General features: G+C 37.1%; 1 protein-coding gene across 1 annotated transcript in view; it reads left to right on the top strand.

The window, feature by feature from the left end:
- Nucleotides 1–26096, top strand: part of PIK3C2A (phosphatidylinositol-4-phosphate 3-kinase, catalytic subunit type 2 alpha) — a 202827-nt gene that overhangs the window by 157397 nt on the left and 19334 nt on the right. Inside the window, exons 16-22 of the mRNA XM_006865791.1 lie at nt 2829–3017; nt 3504–3597; nt 4451–4545; nt 5598–5778; nt 12818–12922; nt 14013–14105; nt 19818–19947. Coding sequence (XP_006865853.1) covers nt 2829–3017; nt 3504–3597; nt 4451–4545; nt 5598–5778; nt 12818–12922; nt 14013–14105; nt 19818–19947 — 887 coding nt within the window. The remainder of the gene's footprint in view (nt 1–2828; nt 3018–3503; nt 3598–4450; nt 4546–5597; nt 5779–12817; nt 12923–14012; nt 14106–19817; nt 19948–26096) is intronic.

Genomic DNA, 26096 nt, shown 5'->3' with positions numbered 1-26096 from the left:
AGCAGTGGTTTGCTTATTCTGGGTCTCTTTCCTTTCCATATAAAGTTTGTAATTGTTTTGTCCATCTCTTTGAATAATGTTGTTGGAATCTGGATTGGGATTAAATTATATGTGTAAATTGCTTTGGGCAGTATTGACATTCAACGTTAAGTCTTCCTATCCAGGAGCATGGTACATTCTTTCATTTTTGTAGGTCTCTTTTGGTTTCTTGTAGTAGTGTTTTATAGTTTTCTTTGTATAAATTCTTTGTTTCTCTGGTTAAATATATTCCTAGATATTTCATCCTTTGGGTGGCTATTGTAAATGGTATTACTTTCCTAATGTCCTTTTCAATGTTGTCGTTTTTGGTAGAGGAATCCAGCTGATGTTTGTATGTTGATCTTATATCCTGCCACTTTGCTGAATCTTCCAATGAGGTCTAGTAGCTTTTTTTTACTGAGTCTTTGGGGTTTTCTACGTATAGGATCATATCGTCTGCAAATAGAGTTTTACTTCCTCTTTGCCAATTTGGATGCCTTTAATTTCCCTGTCTTGCCATATAGCCCTTGCTAAGACTTCCAGCTCAATATTGAATAGGAGTGGTGACAAAGGGCATCCTTGTCTGGTTCTTGTTTGCAGTGGGAAGGCTTTCAATTTTTCTCCATTGAGAGTAAGGTAGGCTGTTGGTTTTGTGTATATGCTCCTAATTATGTTAAGGAATTCCCCTTCAATTCCTATTTTGTTGAGTGTTTTTATCAGGAATGGATGTTGGATTTTGTCAAATGCCTTTTCTGTATCAATCGATATGGTCATGTGGTTCTTTTTTTTTTTTTTCTTATTTATATGGTGGATAACGTTGATCATTTTTCTAATGTTGAGCCATCCTTGCATCCCTGATATGAATCCTACTTGATCATTATGTATGATCATGATGTGTATCATGATATATTATCTTTTTAATGTGTTGGCTAGGATTTTGTTGAGAAATTTTGCATCTGTATTCACGAGGGATAGTGTCTATAATTATCTTTCTTAGTGATTTCCTTCCATGGTTTTGGTATGAGGGTTATGCTTGCTTCATAAAATGTATTACGAAATTTGCTTTCTTATTGTATGATGTTCTTGATGTCATTCCACAGCTCTTCTGGTCTTCAATCATTAATGGCTAATGCATCAAGTGTGTTCTTGATATGATTCTAAATTTGATCTTTTCAAGGTCAAATTTTAGCTCTTGTGTACTTGTTTTAATTGTCTTCAGCTTCAACCAGAACTTGCATATGAGCAATTGGTGGTCTGTTCCATAATCTGCCCCTGGTCTTATTTTCTTGTTTCAGCTGATCATATGGAGCTTCCCACCCCCTCTCTTCCCACAGATGTCATTTTGATTTCTGTGTATGTCATCTGGTGAGGTCCTTGTGTATAATCATCTTTTGTGTTGTTTAAAAAAGGTAATGAAGAAGTCATTGGTCTTGTAAAATTCTATCATTGCTGTCACCAAGTCCATATTTTCCAACTACTAAGCCTTCCTTTTGTTTTCCTACCTTTACATTCCATTCACCAGTAATTATCAGTACATTTTGATAGTGTGTTTGATCAGTCAGACTGAAGAAGTTGGTAGAATTCTTCAGTTTCATCATCACTGGCTTTAGTGGTTGGTGCATAAATTTGAATAATAGTGGTATGAACTGGTCTTCCTTGTAGGTGTATGGATATTATCCTATCACAGACAGCATTATACTACAAGATATATCTTGAAATGTTCTTTTTGATGATGCATGTGACCCTGTTCCTCTTCAATTTGTCATTTCCTGCATTGTAAACCATATGATTGTCAGATTCAAGTGGCCAATACTAGCCCATTTCAGCTCACTAATGCCTAGGATATCAATCTTTATGCATTCCATTTCATTTTGGAGAACTTTCCATTTTTCTAGATTGATACTTCATCTCTGGTGCAAGGTCAATTTGAACTGCAAGCAAGCTTAGCAGTCACTCGTTAAAAACCCTATACAGGGTCGGTATGAGTCAGAAATGACTTGATGGCAATTAACTGCAATGTACGTCATACATTCCATATTCCAATTATTAATGGATATTTACAGTCATTTCTCCTCATTTTGAATTGTGCTCATCAGCAAATGAATATCCCAAAAACTTTTACTCCATTTGCATCATCACTGTCAACTCCACTCTTAGGAGGCATATTTTGAGTGCCTCCCAACCTTAGGAAAGGAGCTCTGGTAGCGTAGTGGTTACGAATCAGGCTGCAAACTGCAAGGTCAGCAGTTCGAAACTACCAGCTGCTCCTCGGGAGAAAGATGAGACTTTCTGCTCCCGTAAAGATTTGCAGCCTCAGAAACCCTGTACCAGGGTCTCAATGAGTCGGAACCGACTCCACGGCACATAACAACAACAACAACAACCTTAGGGGAGCGCATCTTCTGGTACTATATCTAGAATTATTCTTGTGCTGTTCATCATTTTTCAATATTCAGTATTCTGATGCTATCTGACAGTGTTCCACTGTTATTCATAAGGTTTTCCGTGGCAGACATTCAGAAGTAGTAGGCCTCTCCTTCTTCCTAGTATGTTTTAGACTGGAAGCTTAGCTGAAACTTGTCTACCATGGGTATATACCCTGTTGGTATTTAAAATGCTGGTAGCATAACTTCCATAATCACAAAAACACTCAAGCCACCAGAGTACAACAGACTAACAAACAAGTGAATTCATGATTCTATCAAGAAGTGGCTGTCTCAAAATTATACTTTCCTTTATATTTTTACTAAGACTGTAACTATGTCATTGTTAAATCACCAAGAAGTAATTTAATTCTATTGTCTGTGCAGACTTTCTAAAGAAGATAAAGCCTTTTTATGGGAGAAACGTTATTATTGTCTCAAACACCCAAATTGTCTTCCTAAAATACTGGCAAGTGCCCCAAACTGGAAATGGGCTAATCTTGACAAAACTTATTCATTGCTTCAACAGTGGCCTCCATTGGACCCACTGACTGCTTTAGAACTTCTTGATTCGAAGTAAGTTAACTGTGGATGCATTTATTTACTTAGTTTTATTGTTGTCATTTTTCTAGTGAAGTATTACGCTATAGGAATAGTATTTTTCTAATGGGTTAGTATAGTTATCCAATACATTGTAAATGTGTAAATGTATACCTATACAAATACATTTTTTGCATTTCAGTTACGAATGAAACATTTTCACATAGTTTTAAATAAATCTAAATAGGGTTGGGTGAAAATTTTTAATTATTTGTTGAATTTTATGTTGTGTACTGAAATTCATTTTCATAATCTTAAGCTTTTCAAATGTTCATAAAATTAGTCTATATAGCACTAAGATATTCTTCCTTAAAAAAAAAAAAAGAAAAGAATAGCACATTGGTTTTGAACAACTCTGTTTGAGTATTATTTGTCAGGAATCTATTGAGATTGTGTTTTCAGGAAACACAGCTTCCTTAGAAAGATGACTATCAAATCTTGATTACTGTGTTATTCTCCTAGATTTGCTGATCAGGAAGTGAGGTCCCTAGCTGTGACCTGGATTGAGGCCATTAGTGATGATGAACTAACAGATCTTCTTCCACAGTTTGTACAGGTGAGATTTTTGTTAGGTTATCTTCCTCTTCAACCTCCCCCATTTTTATGAGCAGTGAACTTGCTAAGTGATATACCTTCTGTTTTGATAAAAAATAGTGTGAAATGACTTAAGGGATTGCATTTAAATTTAGTGTGATTTTTCTCCCAATATTATCATCTGTCCCACTTGAATATTATACAAGGGGACTTCAGAATCTCAGAACAAACCAAAACTGAGCATTTTATGTACTTGACCATTTAAATATAACTAATAAATGTAATTCCTGAAATAATTTTTTTGCTAGATTTAATTATTTGGCCTTAAGTTAATTCATTTGTTTTGTTTTTATGAGTATTCTTTTTCATCAGTAAGAGTAATATTTGCTATATATAGTTTATCTTTTGCTAATTTTATCTTAGCAGTTTCTTCCCCAAAACCAAAGGTCTCATGTATTTATTAGTCAATCTCTTAATGCAGAAGCATCAGAACAAAAGGAAGAAACCAGATATTCCCAATACATGTTCAGTTGACCAGATTGTGGCAACCTTTTAAACTTAATATTGGTAGAATGCTAATGAACCTCGTCACGTGTGCCATCACATGTGAAACTCCTTATAAACCATGCTTGGTTCTTTCCCAATGTCTGCTCTTGGAGTTGTATTTGATTTAATACCAGTTTTCATTAGAACCCATTGGGAAGTTTGCTTTTGTTTCTTGACTAGGAATCTCTTGATTTTGAAAGTCTTATGAGAAGACTTAGCAAGGATGGAAGAGGGCTACACACACCATGATGGCAGAGAAAGGGAGAGTTTATCTTAGCAATTTAGTATGGATTTGACCAGTAGTAATGCCTATTTTCCTTTACATGTAGGCTTTGAAATATGAAATTTACTTGAACAGCTCATTAGTACGCTTCCTTCTGTCCAGGGCATTGGGAAATATCCAGATAGCACACAATTTATATTGGTAAGATTTCAATTTTATTTAAGTACCTTATTTCAAGTATATATAGAGATGACTTGACTTCGAACCACAAGGCTGGCAGTTTAAACCCACCAGCTGCTCCAAGGGAGAAAGATAAGACTTTCTGCACCTGAAAAGATTTAAAGCCTTGGACAACCTATACAGAGTCACTATGAATTAGAACTGACTCAACAGCACTTAACCTAGAGATGACTTACTCTTTAAGTCCAAACAATATACCCAGGCTGTTTACTGTGGATACAAGATACTGTGTTGAAGGCATTATTATAAATAAGCTAAATTCTTATTTCCTTAAAAATAAATCCAAAAATTAAAATGCCTTCTGTTGCAAGATATTTTACATGTTATAGCAGTAAGTAACGTTTTTATGCTTATATAGCTTAAAGAATCCCTGGGTGTTACAAATGCTTAATGTGTTCTGCTGTTAACTGTTGCATTGGAGTGGGTTTCAACTCATAGTGACCCTGTGTAGAGTTTCTAAGGCTTTAAATCTTTTTGTGGGAACAGAAAGTCTCATCTTTCTCCCGTGGAGCGGCTGAGGGGCTCGAACCGCCCACATTGTGGCTTGCAGTCCACTATTTATCCTACTGCTGTCAACTGAGAGGTTGGAAATTTGAGTCCGCCCAGAGGCATCAGAAGAAAGACCTGTTGATCTGCTTCCAAAAAATCAGCCGTTAAACCCTAAAGAGTACAGTCCTACTCTTCACACACATTGTGAGTTGTTGTCAAGTTAATTCCAACTCACAACAAGCACATATATTAAAGAGTAGAAGTGCTCCATAGGATTTTCTTGACTTAATGTTCAGAAGTAGATTGCCTCTCCGTCTTCTGCAATACCCTTGGGTGGGTCCAAACCACCAGCATGTAGGGTAGCTGTTGAGCACAAACCATTTATGTCACCTAGGAACCCTTTTTTTTCTTTTATAACTTAAAGTCAATTCCTGATTACCAAAAATTAAGCTTGTTAAGTTGATTTTCCAGGGAGGTTTATCCAGTTCTCAGAAGTGGCTGACATAAATATTTTGCTGTATTAGGCTCCTGAAGGATGCACTGCACGATGCACAGTTTGGTGCCCGGTATGAACATGTTTTGGGTGCTCTCCTTTCCTTGGGAGGAAAAGGCCTCAGAGAAGAACTTTTAAAGCAGACAAGACTCGTACAGCTTTTAGGAGGTGTAGCAGAAAAAGTAAGGCAGGCTAGTGGATCAGCCAGACAGGTACGTATTCATAAAACAGATCTTAAATGTTTTGCTGTTAAAGAATCTTTGTGGCGCTAGTAAGTTTAGATTTTATTCTTTGTTAGTAGACTTCCAATACCAGTAAAACTCTGTAACGTACCTGTTTGGAACAGATGAATACAAAAGTTACTCAAAATTAATAGAAACAGATTTCGCAGTCTAACTCAGAAAATCCATCCTTTTAAATTTCTGTCCTTATTAATTTTTTAGTCACTTACTCTATTCAGTTTTTTATTTTGAGTTTTAATTTTTTGTAAGTATAAAAGATGAAAGTATGAGTGGATGCTGATTTTTTAAAAATTCAAATCATGGATTTATAGAATAAATTTTAAGACTTTACCGTTTCCCTCTCCCATGTAGTTATTAATAGTTTGCTGTATGTCCTTCTTGATTATTTTCTATGACTTTACATGTATAAACAAGTTTATCTATAGATCTTTGGAGTGTTAAATTTTTTTAAAATAGAAATAAGACTATAATGTATATATGTTTTATTGAGGTAAAAAAAATGGCCATTTTAACCATTTCTAACTTTACAATTCAGTTACTTTTAGCATAGTCACAATATTATGTCAAAACAATTGTGAGTATGACAGAACAGAACAGTGTTTCCTTCTGTTTTGCATGGGGTTACTATGAGTCAACCTGACTCAAGGGCACCTAACAACAACAACAAAACATTTATCACCTCTAAAGAAACTCACTATGAAGTCATTCCCTATCGTCCCCTCCTCCCAGCCCCTGGCAAGCAGCTAAGCCTTGTTACCATTAAGCTATCACTCCCAATTTCTCCTTACCCCCAGCTCCTGTTAAACACTTACTTTTTGTTTCTATGAAGTTGCCTGTTTTGAACATTTTAGATAAATAGAATCATTCAGTATGTGACCTTTGGTATTTAGCATCTTTCATGCACCATAATGTTGTAGCATGTGTAAGTACTTCATTCTATTTTATGGCTTAGTAATATTCCATTATATGAATATACCACACTTGGTGTAACCATTCATCAGTTGATGGACATTTTGGTTGTTTCCAGCTTTTGACTATAAAGAATAATGCTGCTATGTACATTCATGTACAAATTTTGTTTGTATACATGCTCAAATACCTAATTCAATTTTCTTGGATACATACCTAGGGGTGGACTTTCTGGGTCATATGTTTAATTAATTAAGGAGTCATGGTGTGGTACTATAGGATAAGTACTCAACCTTAAGGTCTGTTTGAACTGCAAGGTTGGCAGTTCAAACTCACCAGCCACGACTCGGAAATTTTATACAGGATCATTATGAGTCAGAACCGACTCGACAGCGCTTAAAATCAACAGCAACAACAATATTTAATTAAAACATGCATTTAGTTAGGAGTCCTGGCGTGGTGCTGCAGAATAAGCACTGGATTACTAACTATAAGGTCAATGGTTTAAACCCGCTAGCCACTCCTCAGAAACACTGTACAGTGGGATGTTTTGAGTTGAAACTGACTCAACAACACTTAAAAACAACAATTATGTTTAATTCGTAAACTCCTGTGTTTAATATTTTTAAGAACTGCCAAACGTGACTGCACCATTTACAGCCCTAACAGCAAGGATGTAAGTTTCAGTTTCTCCACATCACTTGGTATTTTCCATTTTCATTATAGCATCCTACTGAATATAACCACCACTCATCTGTCAGTTTGCTGTACTACAGTGGCTTGCGTGTTGCTGTGATTCTGGAAGCTATGCCACAGTATTTTAAATACCAGCAGGTTCAACCACGGTGGACAAGTTTCAGATGAGCTTTCAGAAGAAGACAAACTTGGAAGTAGAGATGGACTACTTCCAAATATTTAATCACTGAAAACCTTATGAATAGCAGTGGAACACTGTCAGATAGCACCAAAATATTGATTATTGAAATATGATGAAGAGTACTGGCATATTGTCAGATACAGTGCCAGAAGATAAACCCCTCAGGTTGGAAAGCACTCAAAATACAACTGCCTCCTCAAAGTAGAGTTGGCCATGATGATGCAAATAGAGTAAAGCTCTCTGGACCTTCATTTGCTGATGGGGCACAACTCAAAATGAAGAAAAACAGGTGTAAACATGGATTAATAATCAGAACATGGAATTATGAAGTATGAATCTAGGAAAATTGAAAATTCTCAGAAATGAAGTGGAACACATAAACTTTAATATCCTAGGCAATTAGTGAGCTGAAATGGAATGATATTGGCCATTTTGAATCTGACAATCACACATGGTTTACTGTGTCGGGAATTACAAATTGAGGAGGATTGGCAATGCATCCATTATCAAACAGAACATATCAAGATCTGTTTCGAAGTACAGCACTGCCTATGATAGGATAATATTCAGACACCTACAAGGAAGAGGAGTTACTACCAACCACGGTTACTCAAATTTACTGACCAACCACTAAAACCAGTGATGATGAAGTTGAAGAGTTCTATAAACTTCTTCAGACTGAAATTGATCAAACATGCTGTCAACACTGGTGACTGGAATGTAAGGGGTGAAAACAAAGAGGAAGGATCAGTCTTTGAAAAATATGGCCTTGGTAATGGAAACAATGCTGGAGCTCACATGATAGAATTTTGCAAGACCAGTGACTTCTTCATTGCAAATACCTTTTTTTTTTTCCTCCTGTTGTGAGCTGAGTGACAGTTTACATGGGAGAACATCAGCTTTTATGCCATCGTTTTATTGCAATGATTACAATCTTCTTCATGCATCATCATTCAACGTGCAAATACCTTTTTTAAGCAACATAAAAGATGACTATATGCATGGACCTCACCAGATGGAATACACAGAAATCAACCTGACTACATCTATGGGAAGACACAGTGGAAAAGCTCCATATCATCAGCTAAAACAAGGCCAGGGGCAAACTGTGGAAGAAACCATCAGTTACTCATATGGAAGTTCAGGCTGAAGCTGAAAAAAAAAACAACAACAAATCTATGAGAACGAAAATATGACCTTGAATATATACAACCTGAATTTAGAGATCATCTGAAGAGAAAGACCAAAGACCAGAAGAGTTACGGGATGACATCAACAGCATCATACAGGAAGAAAGCAAAAGATCATTAAAAAGACAGCAGAAAAAGAAAAGACAAAAATGAATGTTAGAAGAGACTCTGAAACTTGCTTTCCAGAATAGAGATGCTGAAGCAATAATGAGGAATAAATGAGGAAGTGAAAGCTGAACAGAAAATTTCAAAGGTCAGCTCGAGAAGACAAACTCAAATATTATAACAAACTGTACAAATGGTTGGAGTTAGAAAACCAAAAGGGAAGAACACACTCAGCATTTCTGAAGCTGAAGGAACTGAAGAAAAAATTAAATCCTTGATTTGTATATTGAGGGATTATATGGGCAAAATATTGATTTATGCAGAAAACATTAAAAGAAGATGGAAGGAATACACAGAGTCACTGTACAAAAAAAAAAACAAAGTCGATGTTCAGTCATTTCAAGAGCCAATGATCCCAAAGGAAAACGTTCAAGGTGCATTGAAGGCATTGGCAAAGAATTGGGTTCCAGGAATTGATGGAATATAAATTGAAATCTTTGAACAAACTGATGTAGCACTGGAGATATTCACTCACCTGTGCCAAGAAATTTGGAAGACAACTACCTAGCTAACTTACTGAAACAGATCCATATATGTGCCCATTCCAAAGATAGATAACCCAATGGAATGTGTAAGTCCTCGGACAGTATCATTAACATCTCATGCAAGTAAAGTTTTGCTAATGAGAATAAAAAATGGATGCAAGCACACATTGACAGAGAACTACCAGAGGTTCAAGCTGGTTTCAGAAGAGGACATGGAATGAGGGATATCATTGCTGATCAGATGGATCTTGACTGAAAGCAGTGAAAACAAGAAAGATGTTTACCTGTACTTTATCGACTATGCGTTATCGATTGTGTGGATCATGACAATCTATGGAAAACATTGCAAAGAATGAGTATTCTGGAAAGCTTAATTGTGCTTATGAGGAACCTGTACATAGACCAAGAGGCAGTTGTTTGAACAAAACAAGGGAACACTGAATGATTTTAAATTAGCAAAGGTGTATGCCAGGGTTGCATTCCTTACCATACTGTCAGTCTGTATGCTGAGCACATAATCTACAAAGCTGGATTATATGGAGAAAAATGTGGCATCAGGATTGGAGGAAGACTCATTAACAATGTGCGATATGAAGATGATACAACCTTGTTGGCTGAAAGTGAAGAGGACTCAAATACTTACTGATGAAGATCAAAGACCACAGCCTTCAGTATGGGTTGCACCTCAATGTAAAAAAAGACAAAAATCCTCACCATTGGACTAATAAACAACATCCATATAAATGGAGAAAAGATTAAAGTTGTCGAAGACTTCATTTTGCTTGGATCAGCCATCATCACTCATGGAAGCACCAGTCAGTAAATCAAATGACGTATTGCATTAGGCAAATCTGCCACACAATACCTCTTTTAAAGTGTTCAAGAGTAAAGATGTCAGTTTGAGGACTAAGGTGTACCTAATCCAAGCCATGGTATTTTCAGTAACTTCATATGCACGTGAAAGTTGGACAGTGAATCAGGAAGACCATAGAAGAATTGATGCATTTGAGTTACGGTATCAGAGGAGAATATTAATGGACTGCCAAAAGAACAAACCAATCTTGTGTTTAAAGAGGTACAGCCAGAATGCTCCTTGGAAGCCAGGATGGCCAAACTTCATCTCACATACTTTGGACACATTATCAGGTGGAACCAGTTCTTGAAGGAAGGATACCATATTTGGCAAAGGAGCTCTGGTAGCGTAATGGTTACGAATCGGGCTGTGAACCTTAGGGTCAGCAGTTCAAAACTACCAGCTGCTCCGCGGGAGAAAGATGAGGCGTTCTGCTCCCGTAAAGATTTACAGCCTTGGAAACCCTGTACAGGGTCGTTATGAGTCGGAACCGACTCCACGGCACATAACAACAACAGGATTGGAGAAAAAGAGGAAGACCCCCCAACGAGATGGATTGTCACAATGGTAGCAGCAGTGGACTCAAATGTAGCAATGACTGTGATGTTGGCCCAAAACCGGACAGTTTTTTGTTCTGTTGTGCATAGAGTCTGTATGAGTTGGTGCATACTCAGTGGCACCTAACAACAACAAAAACTGAATATAAAGTGGTATCTCTTTGCATTTGGATTTGCATTTCCCTGATCACTAATAATGTTGAAGATCTTTTCATGTGCTTATTAAGCATTTATATATTTTCCTTGGAGAATTGTCTACTTAGATTCTTTGCCTATTTCTTATTTGGCTTGTCTTTTTGTTACTGAGTTGTAAGTTATTTATATGTTCTAGATATGAGTCCCTTATCAGACACATGATTTGCAAATACTTTCAAACATTCTGTGAATTGTCTTCACTTTCTTAATAGTGTCCTTTGTTCTATAAAAGTTTTTCATTTGAATGAAATCCAGTTTATCTATTTTTTAATCTTTTGTTGCTCATGCTTTTGGTGTCATAACTAAGAATCCATTGCCAGATTCCAGGTCAAGAAAATTTATCTCCATGTTTTCTTCTTAGAGTACTATAGTTTTAGCTCTTAACATTTACATCTTTGATCCATTTTGAGTTAATTTTTACATGTGGTATGATAAAAGAGTCCAACTTTATTCTTTTCATGTGGCTATCCAAATGTTTCAGCACCATTGTTTTCCATGTTGCCATCCAGATGCCTCAGCACCATTGGTAGAAGAAATGTTCTTTTTCCCTGTGAATGATCTTGATCCCTGTTGAAAATCATTTGGGTTTAGATGTATGGATTTATTTCTGGACTTTCAGTTCTCCTCCATGGATTCTTATGCCTATTTTTATGTCAGTACCAGATTGTTCTGAGTACTATAGTGCTGAAGTAAATTATGAAATTGGAAAGTGTAAATAGTCCAACTTTGGTCTTGTTTATCAAGATTGATAGGGATTCTCAGAGCCCCTTGAAATTAATATGAAATTTTCATAAAAATTGTATTAAATCTATATATCATTTTAGAAAGTATTGCCATCTCAATTAACTATCTTAAATCTTCTAATTCCTGAACTCAGGATGCCCTTCCATTTATTTATATCTTAAATAATTTCTTTTAACAACTAATACATTCTTTTTTGGATAATTGTTTATTTTGTTTCATCTTAGTGATATATGTCAGTACATATAATTCATTTTTATTGATGGTTGCATATATTACAAGGTGGTGGTTGTGTTAACTGCCGTCAAGTCAGTTGCAACTCTTAGCGACCCTGCTTAGGGTTTCCAAGGAGCAGCTGGTGAGCTTGAACTGTCGACCCTGAGGTTCAAACTGACCTTGTGGTCCAGTGTTAGTCCTACAGCGCCACATCAGGACTCCGTATTATAAGGTATTATAGTATAAATTACGAATCATTACTTCTATGTAGGTTGTTTCCGTTTTGTTTTTTCCTTTCCTAAATAGTGCTGCAATAAACTTTAATGTGTAAGTCTTTGCTCCTTTGCTAGTATTTCTTTATAGGATATTCCTACAGAGAAAAAGCAAACTGTGTACATTTTCAATTATGATCATTTCTACTAGATTGCTCAACAACACCAACAACAAAACATGACTATATATATTCTTCACTTTCCCTAACAGGTTATTAAAGTATGCTCACTCATACTCGTTATGCACTGGCTGTTACCTTAAAATTTTATATGATAGAAGAGTTTTGCTTATTTTCAATTTCTTTGCCAGTTAATGAACTTTAACATTTTTGTACATGTTGATTGACCGTATGTACTTTTTCCTACTCCAATACTAATTTTGTATTTTATAATAAAACAACTTCCTTTAGCCATTTTGGAAATTGGACATTTTATAATTGAAACTTATGGAAACTATCCCTTGAAATTGTATTTGCAGCATCATTTTATTATCTTAAGGATAGATGTTCATTTTCATTGTATTCTCAGAGTATCGATTTCTTTCTGTAGGTTGTCCTCCAAAGGAGTATGGAGCGAGTGCAGTCCTTTTTTCTAAGGAATAAATGTCGTCTCCCTCTCAATCCAAGTCTTGTTGCAAAAGAATTAAATATTAAGGTGACATAAAATACTTATATGTTCACATTTTGTTTCAAAACAAGCATAGGAAGAAAACAAATGGGCAGATATGCAATGGCAAATGAGGCTAAAACCTGCATAGTTTGGTTTTAATTATGTATGAATATATGTTTGTGAGTAAGGTCCACATTTATCTCAGCATATTTTTTACCTAATCACCATTCTAGAAAGACTACAAAGTGTAAAATCATTTGCTACTTGGGAATAAATAATTTTTTCTGTAATATAATAGCTATGTGAGAGACATATGTTGTAGTTCCAGTAGGCAAGCTACTCAGTCAAAATAGACATTTTTTCCCTCATTAAAGGCCAGACTCTTCCCAAGTTTGCAGTATTTTTAAGAATCATCAGACAGTAATTGAGTAAGCATCAAAATTGACCTTTGGCCAATAATAATACAATATTAGATTTTCTCTAAATGAATTTAGCAAACACAACAAATTGGTCCATCCATTAGTATCTTTAGGATTTTAAAAGAACAGAGTGTAACTACTGTAAAGGAATCTCATTTTTTGTTCTTTGTTATAGTTGGCATATGGCATTGCTGCACTAAAATTTTTAACAATAGGTTCCTGAGTTGTATAACCATGTTTTACACCAAAGAGGGAAAAAATCAGCTTCTCTCTGGAATTTGTTTGAAAACTTTTTATAAAGCTTTTTTAAAGCTAAAACTTAAAGCATTTTTGTCTCTTTTTAAGTTTTTGTTTTTCTGCATAGAGAAAATAGGTATTATACTCATATATGCTACAGTTGCATTTCTAAAACTATTTTTATATACTGTTGTCAGCCAGATGTAGCATTGTAAAATAATGTGCTTTAGCACAAGTTCAGCAGTTCAAACCCACTAGCCACTCCTCAGTAACCTTGTACAGGGTCTCTATGACTGGGAACCTACACAGAGTCACTTAATAATAACAACACTCAGCCAGATAATCTCAATAAGCAGTTCATATATGTTATTTCATTTACCATAATTAAAAGGAACAAGGGAAAGGCCTAGGATCATGGAAATCTTAAATCCATTTCTAGTCTTTATTATCTTTCTAATGCTTAGTTTTTCTATTTGCAGTCTTGCTCCTTCTTCAATTCTAATGCTGTGCCCCTGAAAGTCACAATGGTGAATGATGATCCAATGGGGGATGAAATTAATGTCATGTTTAAGGTGAGCAAAATAGAGCTACTTTGTTATTAGGAATTTTGTTTTGTTGTGGTAAACATTTGCCATTTCAACTGTTTTTACATGTATAATTCAATGTTAATAATTATGTTCATGAAACCCTGGTGTGGCACTGTAGGATAAGCAATCGGATGCTGCTAACCACAAGGTCAGTGTTTCAAACCCACCAGCCCCTCCTTGGAAATCCTATATAGGGCCGCTATGAGTTGGACTTGACTCTATAGCACTTAACAACAATAACTACATTCACCATGTTGTATAATGACCACCACTATCTATTTGCAAAAATTTTCTTCATTCTTAACAAAAACTCAGTGTCCCATAAGCAATGCCTCCCCAATTCTCCATCCTACCTTGCCCTGTTAACATTAATTAATTTTGGCCTCTTTGTATTTGCCTGTTCTAGGTGTTTCATATGTGTTTGTTGTTAGGTGCCGTCAAGTTGGTTCCAACTCATAGCGAAATACTGCCTGCTCCTGCGCCATTCTCACAATTGTTGTCATGTTTGAGTCCATTGATGTCACCAGTGTGTCAATCCCATCTTCTTAGGGTCTTCATCTTTTTCAGTGACCCTCCACTTTTCCAAGCATGATTTCCTCCTGGGACTAGTCCCTGCTAACAGCATTTCCAAAGTACAAGACCTAAAGTTTCGCCATACTTGCTTCTAAGAAGCCTTCTGGTTGTACTTCTTCCAAGACAGGCTTTTGTTGGTTTTTCTGACAGCTCGTGGCACTTTCATTATTCTTATTCAACACCATAGTTTAAATGCAACAATTATTCAACAGTTTTTCTTTCTTTGTCCAACTTTCACATGTATATGAGGCAGTTGAAAGTACCATGACTTGGGTCAGATGCACCTTAGTCCTCAAACTGGTATCTTGGCTTTTTAACACTTTAAAGAGGTTTTTTTTACAGCAGATTTGCCTAATGCAATATGTCATTTGAGTTCTTGACTGCTGCTTCCATGAACATTGATTGTAGATCTAAGCAAAATGAAATCTTTGACGGTTGAATCTTTTCTCCATTTCTCATGATATTATTTATTTGTCTGATTCCTGGTGTGATGCTGTAGGATAAGCACAGGACAGCTAACCACAAGGTCAGTGGTTCAAACAAACCAGTTTGCTCCTCAGAAACCCTATAGGGTCTCTATTAGTAAGTATTTCGAGTTCTCTTCACTTCCATCAAGCAGAGTTGTGTCATTTGCATAGTGCAGATGAGCAAGTATGTTGAAAGGATACAACACCAGCACACACCTTTTCTGATTGGAAACCATTCCGTTTCCCCTTGTTCTTTTGTAACAACTGCCCCTTTGGTCTTTATATAGGTTTCCCATCAGAACAATTAAGTGTCCTAGAATTCCCTTTCTTTGTAATGTTATCCATATACTTGAATTCTTTTGCATAGTCAATAAAGCACAAGTTAACATTTTCCAGGTACTCTCTGCTTTCAGTCAAGATCCATTTGTTATTAGCAACGACATTCCTCATTCCACATCCTTTTCTTATTGCAGCTTGAATTGTTGGCAGTTCCCTGTTAGTGTACTGCTGCAACTGTTTTTTTTAATTATCTTCAGGAAAATTTTACTTGCATGTGATATCAATGGTATTGTTCAGTGATGTCCACATTCAGCTGAGTCACCTTCAGAATGTACACAAATATGGATATTTTCCAATCATTTGGCCAGGTAGCTGTCTTCCAGATTACTTGGCGTGAACAAGTGAGTGCCTCCAGCTCTGTATCAGTGTTTTGAAACATTCCAATTTGTATTCCATCAATTCCTGAAACCTTGTTTTTCACCAGTGCTTTCAGTACCATTAGTTCTTGATCATATGCTACCTCTTGAATGGTTGCCCATCAACCAATTCTTTTTAGTACAGTGACTCTATTTCCTTTATCTTCTTTTGATGCTTCATGTGTCATTCAATACCTTGCCCATGGAATCCTGCAATATTACCGCCTGAGGCTTGAATTTTTTCTTCAGTTCCTTCAATTTGAGAAATGCTGAACATGTTCTTCCCTTTTGGTTTTCTAACTCCCAGATCTTTGCACATTTCATTATAATGCTTGGCTTTGTCTTCTTGAGTTATCCTTTGAAATTTTCTGTTCAGCTCTTTTACTTATTCGTTTCTTCCCTTCACTTTAGCTTGTTTACCCTCAAGAGCAAGTTTCAGACTCTCTTCTATATCTATTTTTGACTTTTCTTTCTTTCCTTTTTATAACCTTATGCTTTCTTCCTGTATGATGTTCATCGTGTCATCCCACATCTCTTCTGGTGTTTGGTCATTAGTGTCTAATGCATCAAATTTGTTCTTCAGATGATCTCAGAATTCATGTGGAATAGACTCAAGGTCATATTCTTGTTCTTACGGACTTTCCTCAGCTTCAGCCTGAACTTGCATATAAGCAATTGGTGGTCTGCTCCAGACTGTCTCTGGCCATGTTTGGGCTGATGATACTGAGCTTCTCCATCATGTCTTCCCACAGCTGTAGTCAGTTTGATTCCTGTGTGTTCCTTCTGGTGAAGTCCTTGGGTACAGTTGCTGTTTATGGTATTTACAATGCTGTTTATGGTATTTACAATGAATAAATCATTTGTCTTGCAAAATACTATCATGCTATGTACAGCATCATGTCTATCTCCAAGGCCATATTTTCTAACTCTACTGATCTTTCATGTAAGTGGAATCATTCAATATTTGTCGTTTTGTGACTGACTCATTAACTCAACATAATGTTTTCAGGGTTTGTTCATGTGGGAGTATGTATTAAATCTTCATTTTTCTTTATGATTAAATAATATTTCATTGTATGGGCATACCAAATTTTGTTTATCCATTTGTTGGTGGACATTTGAATTGTTCCTATCTTTTGGCTGTTTTGAATTTTGCTACCATGAACATTGGTGTACACAAGTTCGTCTGAGTCCCTGCTTTCAAATTTTCTGGGTATACATACAGGAGTACAATGGGTCATATGGTAATCTGTGGTTAACTCTTTGAGGAATTTTGAAACTGTTTTTCACAGTGTCTTCACCATTTTATAATACCACTCTGGATGTCTTTATGGATAAGGGTCCCCATTCACCACTTCCTTGCCAACATGTTGTTTTCCATTTAGTAGCCACCCTAGTGTGAGGGAAATGATATTTCCTTGTGGTTTTGATTTTTACCTCTCTAAGGAGCTCTGGTAGCGTAGTGGTTACGAATCGGGCTGCTAACTTTAAGGTCAGTGGTTCGAAACTACCAGCCTTCCGCGGGAGAAAGATGAGGCTTTCTACTCCCGTAAGGATTTACACCCTCGGAAACCCTGTACAGGGTCACTATGGGTCGGAACCGACTCGACGGCACTTAACAACAACAACAACAATGACCCCTTGGAAACCCTACACAGGGTTGCTATGGGTCGGAATCGACTTGACGGCACTTAACAATACCAGTGACCCCCAGCATTTAATTGTGCTCATAAGGAATCTGTACCTGGACCAAGAGGCAGTTGTTCAAACAATTGCTAAACCATTGTTGAATGGTTTAAAATTAAGAAAGGTGTGCAACAAGGTTGTATTCTTTCACCATACTTATTCAACCTGTACGCTGAGCAAATAATCTGAGAAGCTGGGTTCTATGAAGAAAAACATGGCCTCAAGATTGGAGGAAGACTCATTAACAACCTGAGATATGCAGATGATACAACCTTGCTTGCTGAAAGTGAAGAGGACTTAAAACATTTACTGATGAAGATCAAAGAGCACAACCTTCTTTCTGTATGGATTACATCTCAATGTAAAGGAAAGAAAAAATCCTCACCATTGGACCAATAAACAAGATTCTTATCAATGGAGAAAAGATTGAAGTTGTCAAGGACTTTATTCTTCTTGAATCAACATCAACACTCACGGAAGCAGCAGTCAAGAAATCAAACAACGTATTGCATTAGGCAGATCTGCTGCACAAGACCTTTTGAAAGTGTTGAAGAGCAAAGGTATCAGCTTGAGGACTAAAGTGCACCTGACCCAAGCCATAGTATTTTCAATAACCTCATATGCATGTGAAAGCTGGACAGTGAATAAGGAAGACCGTAGAACAATTGATGCTTTTGAGTTATGGTGTTGGAGGAGAATACTGAAAGTGCCATGGGCTGCCAAAAGAACCAATAGATCCATTTTGGAAGAAGTACAGTCAAGAGTGCTCCTTGGAAGCCAAGATGGCCAAACTTTGTCCCTCGTCCTTCAGACATATTGTCAGGAGGGACCAGTCACTGGAGAAAGATATGTTTGGTAAGGTGAGGGTCAGAGAAAAAGAGGAAGACCCTCAACGAGATAGACTGGCCAAGTGGCAGCATTGATGGACTCAGGCATGACAAAAGTAGTGAGGTTGGCCCAGGATCAGGTAGTGTTTTGTTCTGCTGTGCATAAGGTTGATATGGGGCGGTACCGACTCTATCACACCTAACAACAACAGCAACAGTGACCCCCAGCAAGATGGACTGGCCAAGTGGCAGCATCAATGGGTTCAAGTGTGGCAACAATAGTTAGGTTGGCCCAGAATTAGGCAGTGTTTCAGTCTGCTGTACATAAGGTTGCTGTGAGTCAGCACCAATTCAATGGCACCTAACAACAACAACAAGTGATGAACAATTTATAGACTCTTTTCATGTGTTCTTTTTCCCAGTGTTATTTTTTCTGCTTAAGGCTTACTTGAACTTCATGTTTTAGACTTACACTTTTACTGTCTATAGTGTTTTTTTAGTATATCGTTGTACAGTTTTTTTACGGTTGCTCTAGGTATTCCATCATACCACAATTTACTCATTTTGCCAGTGCTGTCAAAGTGTGGAAATCTCACCTGCCATTAAGTCCCCTTATTTTCACCTCTTTATAATTATGTTAAGTATTTCTTTCATACACATTTTAAAACCACATCAGTTATGATTGTGGCTTCAGCCACCAAGATAATTTAGATAACTTGAAAAGGGAAGGGAAAGTTTACTGTGTTGACTCATATTTTGCTTACATGTTATTTTTTTCTTACTGTTACAATTTTCCTTTTTTCATTGTTTTCTTTCTGTTTAGAGAATTTTCTTTACCATTATTTTAGGGTAGGTCTGCTGGCAACTAAAGTTGTTGTTTTTTTAATTATGAAAATATCTTGATTTCTGTTTGTATGTCTTACACCTAGATGAATTTTAAACTTCAAACTTTCTAAATTTATAGGTAAATTTTAATAATGATTAAGACATACTGAGTCTTTACAAGTGCTTTATGTATATAAGCATTTACTTATTTAACCATTAACAAAAACCCTAGATAGCTGATGAACTAGATAATTTTTTCCATTTTTCATTTTAGGAAACTAAAATGAAGAGGTTGTGTAAATTTCTCCAGACCCCTGCAGAAGAATAAAAAGACAGTTCTCTTTAGCTCACTCTTCACTTTTCTCACCATTCCTTTCCTCCCTCTCTCCTACCTCCAATTTTCATAGGATGTGAGCCTGGTGGCACTGGACTGCTAATCACAAGGTCAACAGTTCAAACCTACTGTCACTCAGTGGAAGAAAGATGAAACTGTTTCTGTAAAGACTTACAGTATGACTTACAGAACAAGTCAGAATTGATTCAGTGGCAAGGGTTTTTGGGTTTGGTTATTCTCTTAATTTTCTGGAAAGGTACACATTTCAATTTTGTTACTTTGATTTCAAGGTTGGTGAAGATTTACGGCAAGATATGCTAGCTTTACAGATGATAAAGATTATGGATAAGATCTGGCTTAAGGAAGGATTGGATTTGAGGATGGTCATATTCAAATGTCTCTCAACTGGCCGAGATCGAGGTATGTCTGTTAGCTTGTTTCTTAATTGTTTGGCTTTTGTTTTTTCTGTGAATTTAGGTGATTATGTCATTTTCCCTAATGCATATAGCAGACAAGTAAGATCTCATTGTTTTATTTTAATCTAGTGTTATCTAGCAGCATCTATTAGTTGACCCTACCAGGGCTTTATAAGAAGCCCTGGTATGTACTGGATTATGAACTGGGCTGCTAACTGCAAGGTCGGAAGTTCTAATCTTCCAGTCCCACAGGAGAAAGAGGAGACTTTCTGCTTCCGTAAAAGTTTACAGCTGTGGAAACCCTATATAGGGGTCACTATGAGTCAGAACCAACTCAGTGGCAAACAGCCACTACCAGGGCTTTATGGTCTTCAGCTTTTGCATTTAAAAAATAAGACCTTATTTAAATTAAACCAACTTTGACTATATTCCTGCAAAATAAAGTAATGGTTACAAAGTTTTATTATTGCCGCATATGTAAACTGAGAATAATAATAATAATAATAATACCCTCATAGGGATTCCTTTTGTGGTGCCATAGGATAAACACTGGACCGAAAAGGTCAGTTTGACCACAAGGTCTGAAATTCCAATACACCAGCTGCTTCTCAGAAACCCTATACAGGGTCACTGTGAATCAGAACCAACTTGACGGTACTTAATAACAACCCTCATAGAAAAACTGTAATAATTAACAGTTAATAAAATAGATAACAAATGTAAAGCAACCCATTTTTTGATACATGATGTTATTGTGGTAGTGGTGGTGTGCCGTGGAGTCGATTCCAACTCAAGCAACCCTGCATAGGTTTCCAAGAATGGCTGATGTAGTTAGCAGTTAGAAGTCCAGTGCTTACCCTATAGTGCCACACCAAGACACATAGTTCTCAATAGATGATAACCATTACCATTATTCTTAATCAACAAATATTGTTGCTTCTGTACCATCTGCAAAGTGCTAAGAGCATGTAGTGTTTATATTCTATAAGGGAATAATTAAATACATATTTAAATACAAAGAATTATAAATGTTCTAATAAGCTGAAAGTTCTCCTAATAGAATTATCAAGGCAATGGTATGGGGCTTCAAAGGGGATAAAGATCACCTACGGTTGGAAGCAATGAGAAATTTTGTACTTATTCTAATCATGGACTTTAGGATATCACCTGAAAGATTATTTTATCTAATCATCCTTATAATATTTGCCATCAAATTTATGCTTAAACACCTCTAGTGAAAGCACGTCACTAATTTTCAGGTTGGTTCATCTTGTCCTGGATAGCTCTGACAGCTGTAGAGTTCTTTTTTCTTTCTAGGTGAATGGAGACTGACTCCTGGTGTCTTTTACCCATGAATTCCAGTCCTGTTTATATAGAGTATCATGTAACTAACTTGAATCCCTCTTTTAAATTACAAAATGATCAATATTGTGGCTTTCTCAAGTCCCAAGTTCTAAATTCTTAATCCATTTACTGTATGTGACTTTAAATTCCCTTATCACCTAATTGTTCTCCTGGAAAATGATTTAGGTAATCCATAGACTCTAAGAATGACTACTGGATTTTGCAGAATGCAAAATGTAAACCAGTAGACCTATGGAACTTACGTCACAAATACCAGTGTCTAGACTCCTAGAGCCACTATAACAAAATATCACAAACTCAGTGGTTCATAAAAGCAAATTTTTTGTCACACAGTTCTGGAGGCTAGAAGTCCAAATCAGGGTATTGGCCACATTGATTCCTTCTGAGGACTTTGAGAGAAAAAATTTTTCATGCCTCTTTCCTAGCATTTGGTTGATCCTCACAATCCTTAAAGTTCCTTGGCCTGCAACTGCATTTGCCTTCATCTTCACATGGCCATTCTTCCTCTGTCTCTCTGTCTCTGAGTATATTCTCTTTTATAAGGATACTAGTCATATAGAATTAAGAACCTCTCTACTCTGGAATGGTCTCATGAACTGACAACATCTTGAAAGATCCCATTTCCAAATAAGGTCCTATTCACAGGTAAAGAATTAGGACTTCAACAAATCTTTTGGAGCTCCATAGTTCTATACATAATACATATTAGCACCTTCAGAGCCACATCTTGGTAGTCCTGGTGTGGCACTGTGGGTTAATGCTCTGGACCTCAATGTCATTGCAGCAGTTCAAACCCATCAGCCACTCCTTGGAAACCTTACACAGAGTTGCTATGGGTTGGAACTGACTTGACAGAACTTAACAACAACAAAGCCATATTTTAGTCCTGGATAAGCACTGGACTGAAAAGTCGGTTTGAACTGCAGTGTCAGTGGTTCAAACTCACCAGCCACTCAGAAACCTAATACAGAGTTGCTGAGTTGGAACCAGCTCAATGGCACTTAACAACAACAACAAAAGCTATATTTTTACTATCCTATGCATTTTGTTCTTGACTGCTGCTTCCATGAGTGTTGATAGTTGGTCCAAGAAGAATGAAGTCCTTGACAACTTCAATTTTTTCTCTGTTGATAAGAATGTTGTTCATTGGTCCTGTGGTGACAATTTTTGTTTTCTTTACATTGAGATTCAATCCATATCAAAAGCTGTGCTCTTTGATCTTCATCAGTAAATATTTTAAGTCTTCTTCACTTTCAGCAAACAAGGTTGTATCATCTGCATATCACAGGTTGTTAATGAGTCTTCCTCCAATCCTGATGCCGCATTTTTCTTCGTATAACCCAGCTTCTCGGATTATTTGCTCAGCATACAGGTTGAATAAGTATGGTGAAATAAGTATGGTGAACATTAGCTTACATACAACCCTGCCACACACCTTTCTAAATTTTAAACCATTCAGTGTTCCCATGTTCTGTTGGAACAACTGCCTCTTGGTCCAAGTACAGATTCCTCATGGGCACAAGGAAGTGTTCCGGAATACTCATACTTCACAATGTTGTTCATAGCTTGTCATGATCCATGGAAGCAGCAGTCAAGAAATCAAACAACATATTGCATTAGGCAAATCTGCTGCACAAGACCTTTTTAAAGTGTTAAAGAGTGAAGATGTCAGCTTGAAGACTAAGGTGCGCCTGACCCAAGCCATGGTATTTTCAATAACCTCATATGCTTGTAAAAGCTGGACAGTGAATAAGGAAGACTGTAGAAGAATTGATGCTTTTGAGTTATGGTGTTGGAGGAGAATATTGAAAGTGCCCTGGGCTGCCAGAAGAACCAACAGATCCGTGTTGGAATAAGTGCAGCCCGAGTGCTCCTTGGAGGCCAGGATGGCCAAACTTCATATCTCATACTTCGGACATATCATCAGGAGGGACCAGTCGCTGGAGAAGGATATCATGTTTGGTAGGGTGGAGGGTCAGAGAAAAAAGAGGAAGACCCCCAGCAAGATGGATTGGCAAAGTGGCAGAATCAATGGGCTCAAGCATGGCAACGATAGTGAGGTTGGCCCAGAATCAGGCAGTGTTTTGTTCTGCTGTGCATAAGGTCGCTATGGGTCGGTACCAACTCGATGGTACCTAACAACAACAACAAATACATTTTGTATCTTATACCAAAGTATATGACCTAAACTACTTAACTTTCTTCTTGTTTTAAGCCATTATTTTCTAGAGTCTACTGGGCTTTTTTAAAATCTGATTTTTGTTTTCTGTCAACAAACCTGTTTGTCTCATGAACCGATTTGATGAATATACTCTGTAGCTTCTGTTAAGTCATTGATAAAAATGTTTGCCAAGAAAGGGCCAGGGACCAACCCTTGTGACATAGCAGTGGAGGCCTCTTTTCAGGTGGTGGTTGAATTTTTTAGGTCAGTTTTCTTACTGGTTGTTTTTTATATACATATTGTAAGGTAGAACTTGTTTTTATCAAAATAACTTAACCAGAACCTACCATCTCGACTAGCTTAGTTTTTCTGTAACCACACTTAATTCACATAGTTGAACTTCTGTTCGTCCTTATGAACTACACCTAACTTCGGAAACTTAAATTTTTCTTGTTTTTTAGGTAGTTGCTAACTAAAATTTGCATGCTTATTTTGTGTTGAATGAACTTTTTTTTTTTTTTTTTAATTGTGTTTTAGGTGAAAGTTTACATAGCAAATTAGGTTGCTGTTTATCAGTGTTTATACAAATTGTTCTATGACATTGGTATTACCTTCGCTTTTTTTTTTTCAAGTTTTTTTTTTTTTTTAATGTTTTGTGAATTTTGTGATAGTTGACATGGGAGAAGATTAGCTTTACATTCATTGTATCATATATCATTTCATTGCCATGGTTACATCCCCTCCATGCATCATCATCCAACCAAAGGGTATACCCTGCAAGCCTGCACCACAGTTGTCAGCACACAGCCCCTCTCCCTCTCTGGATCTAGAGTCCCCAGCCACTCCATCTCACCATGTCATCGTCTCTGCCTTCATCTCTGGCATCACTGTTTCTCTGGGTAGGGTCCCGTACTCCATTCTTCTCCCTTGATGGTCCCAAGAACCTCCCCTCCTTTTGCTACAAAATGTCTACCTTTATGTTTCCAACCCTCACAAGTCAGTCCTGATAACAATTATTGTACCACAAGAGACCTATCCCCATCTCCTTTCATCAGCCCCACCCAGACAGATTGGATACTACTCAGTGGAGATTCTACTCTCCTCTGCGCCCTCTGGATCTAGGCTCCCTCGTGAAAGTTTGTAAGCCAGTTACTTCTTGCTTTTGTAGCCTCCCCCCCTTTTGGGGTAGCCAATGTCTAAGTTGACCATCCCTGTCTACTCTGTGTATGGAGGGGTGGGAATGATCCTTGCTATAAAGATTTGTTCCTTCTTTTGAGCTACTGCATCCATAGGTGTAGGTCAGATTCATCAAATTGTTATCAGATTACTCTTTTTTTCCTTCTTCTTCTTCTAGTTGAGCTCTGGTCTAGTGGATATTATCTGCAAGTGTGGGTGTCCTTATGCACGTGCCCTCTCTTCTTATCAGTTGGACACTTTACCCTCCACTCTAGTCCTTTGTGGCTATGTCACTGACTCTGTGCCCAAGAGTCCCCAGGTCTTGTCACACTGCTGGCCAACCAGATCTCCACCTGGGTTCACAGGAGTCTATTGAACATTGTAGAGCTTAGCTTGCAACTTCATTGCTGTTTTTCCCTCACTTTTCCTTATTGGTGATGAATGTGGTCACCAATCAGAACGCATGTCTGCTCGTGTATTCCCATTGAGTCTTAGTCTTAGAAGGGGGTTTGCCCTGAGGGGACCTGACCACTTGCTCTGATATCTCCTGGGCAAGCAACTTGCTTGTTCTTGTAGTAATCAGTCGGACTGCTTTTATTGTTTTGTGTTTTTCCTGTTGGTCTTTCTTTCAAGAAATGTCTTGTGTTCTTCTGGCTGCTTCAGGCTGGACTGTTTGTCCTTTCAAGTGGAAATTTCCCGCCTCAGAAGATTCTGGATGGGGTTCAGGATTCTACCTATGGTCTTATGTAATTCAGAAGCTTCATAAGAAGCCTCCTTCACTGAGCACATTGTAGCCCCATTTTAGGTATTCCAATCAGTTATAGGCAGAAAATGGACTTATGAGCTTTCTATGGTGATATTTCTGGCTATTCCTGTCTCTCCCACTCAAGTGTCTATTTTATAATGGTATGCTAAGGAAACCAAGATTCAAAAGATAGTAAAGCATCTTAACATTATTTCCCCCCTTTTGCCCACTGAATGAAATTCTTTTGTACTAAGCATTTCATTTGTATCATCTCACTGAAAGGTATCCAGTATACTTATTTTTCAAATGAAGAAATCACAGCCACGTCCTCTGACGTTTATCACAAGCACTTCACCGCTTATCTTTCCCTTCTCTGAACTCACAATTGTCTTTAATACTCACTAGACATTTACTTCATATTACTGTGATCTTGCATAGTTTTTCTTTCCACATACTTTATATCTGCTCCTCTGGATTGACGATAAAATTCTTTCAGTGCAGTATCTTATATAGTACTTCTTCATGTATCTTATGAACTCCAGTTCTTTTTTTTTTTTTTTTTTTTTGTATGTACCAATTGTGATTTTTATATTTGCGATAAAAGTTTGAGCCACTGTAATCAAGATAGAGATACCCATGGAAAAGGGATGCCACTGTAAGATACTGACTAGTTGGTACAACCAAGACAGTAAAAAGATCCAGATGA

This window comes from Chrysochloris asiatica, unplaced genomic scaffold (genome assembly GCF_000296735.1).
Source record: "Chrysochloris asiatica unplaced genomic scaffold, ChrAsi1.0 scaffold00083, whole genome shotgun sequence".
NCBI classification, from domain to species: Eukaryota; Metazoa; Chordata; class Mammalia; order Afrosoricida; family Chrysochloridae; genus Chrysochloris; species Chrysochloris asiatica.
This window is presented reverse-complemented; position numbering and strand designations above follow the sequence as displayed.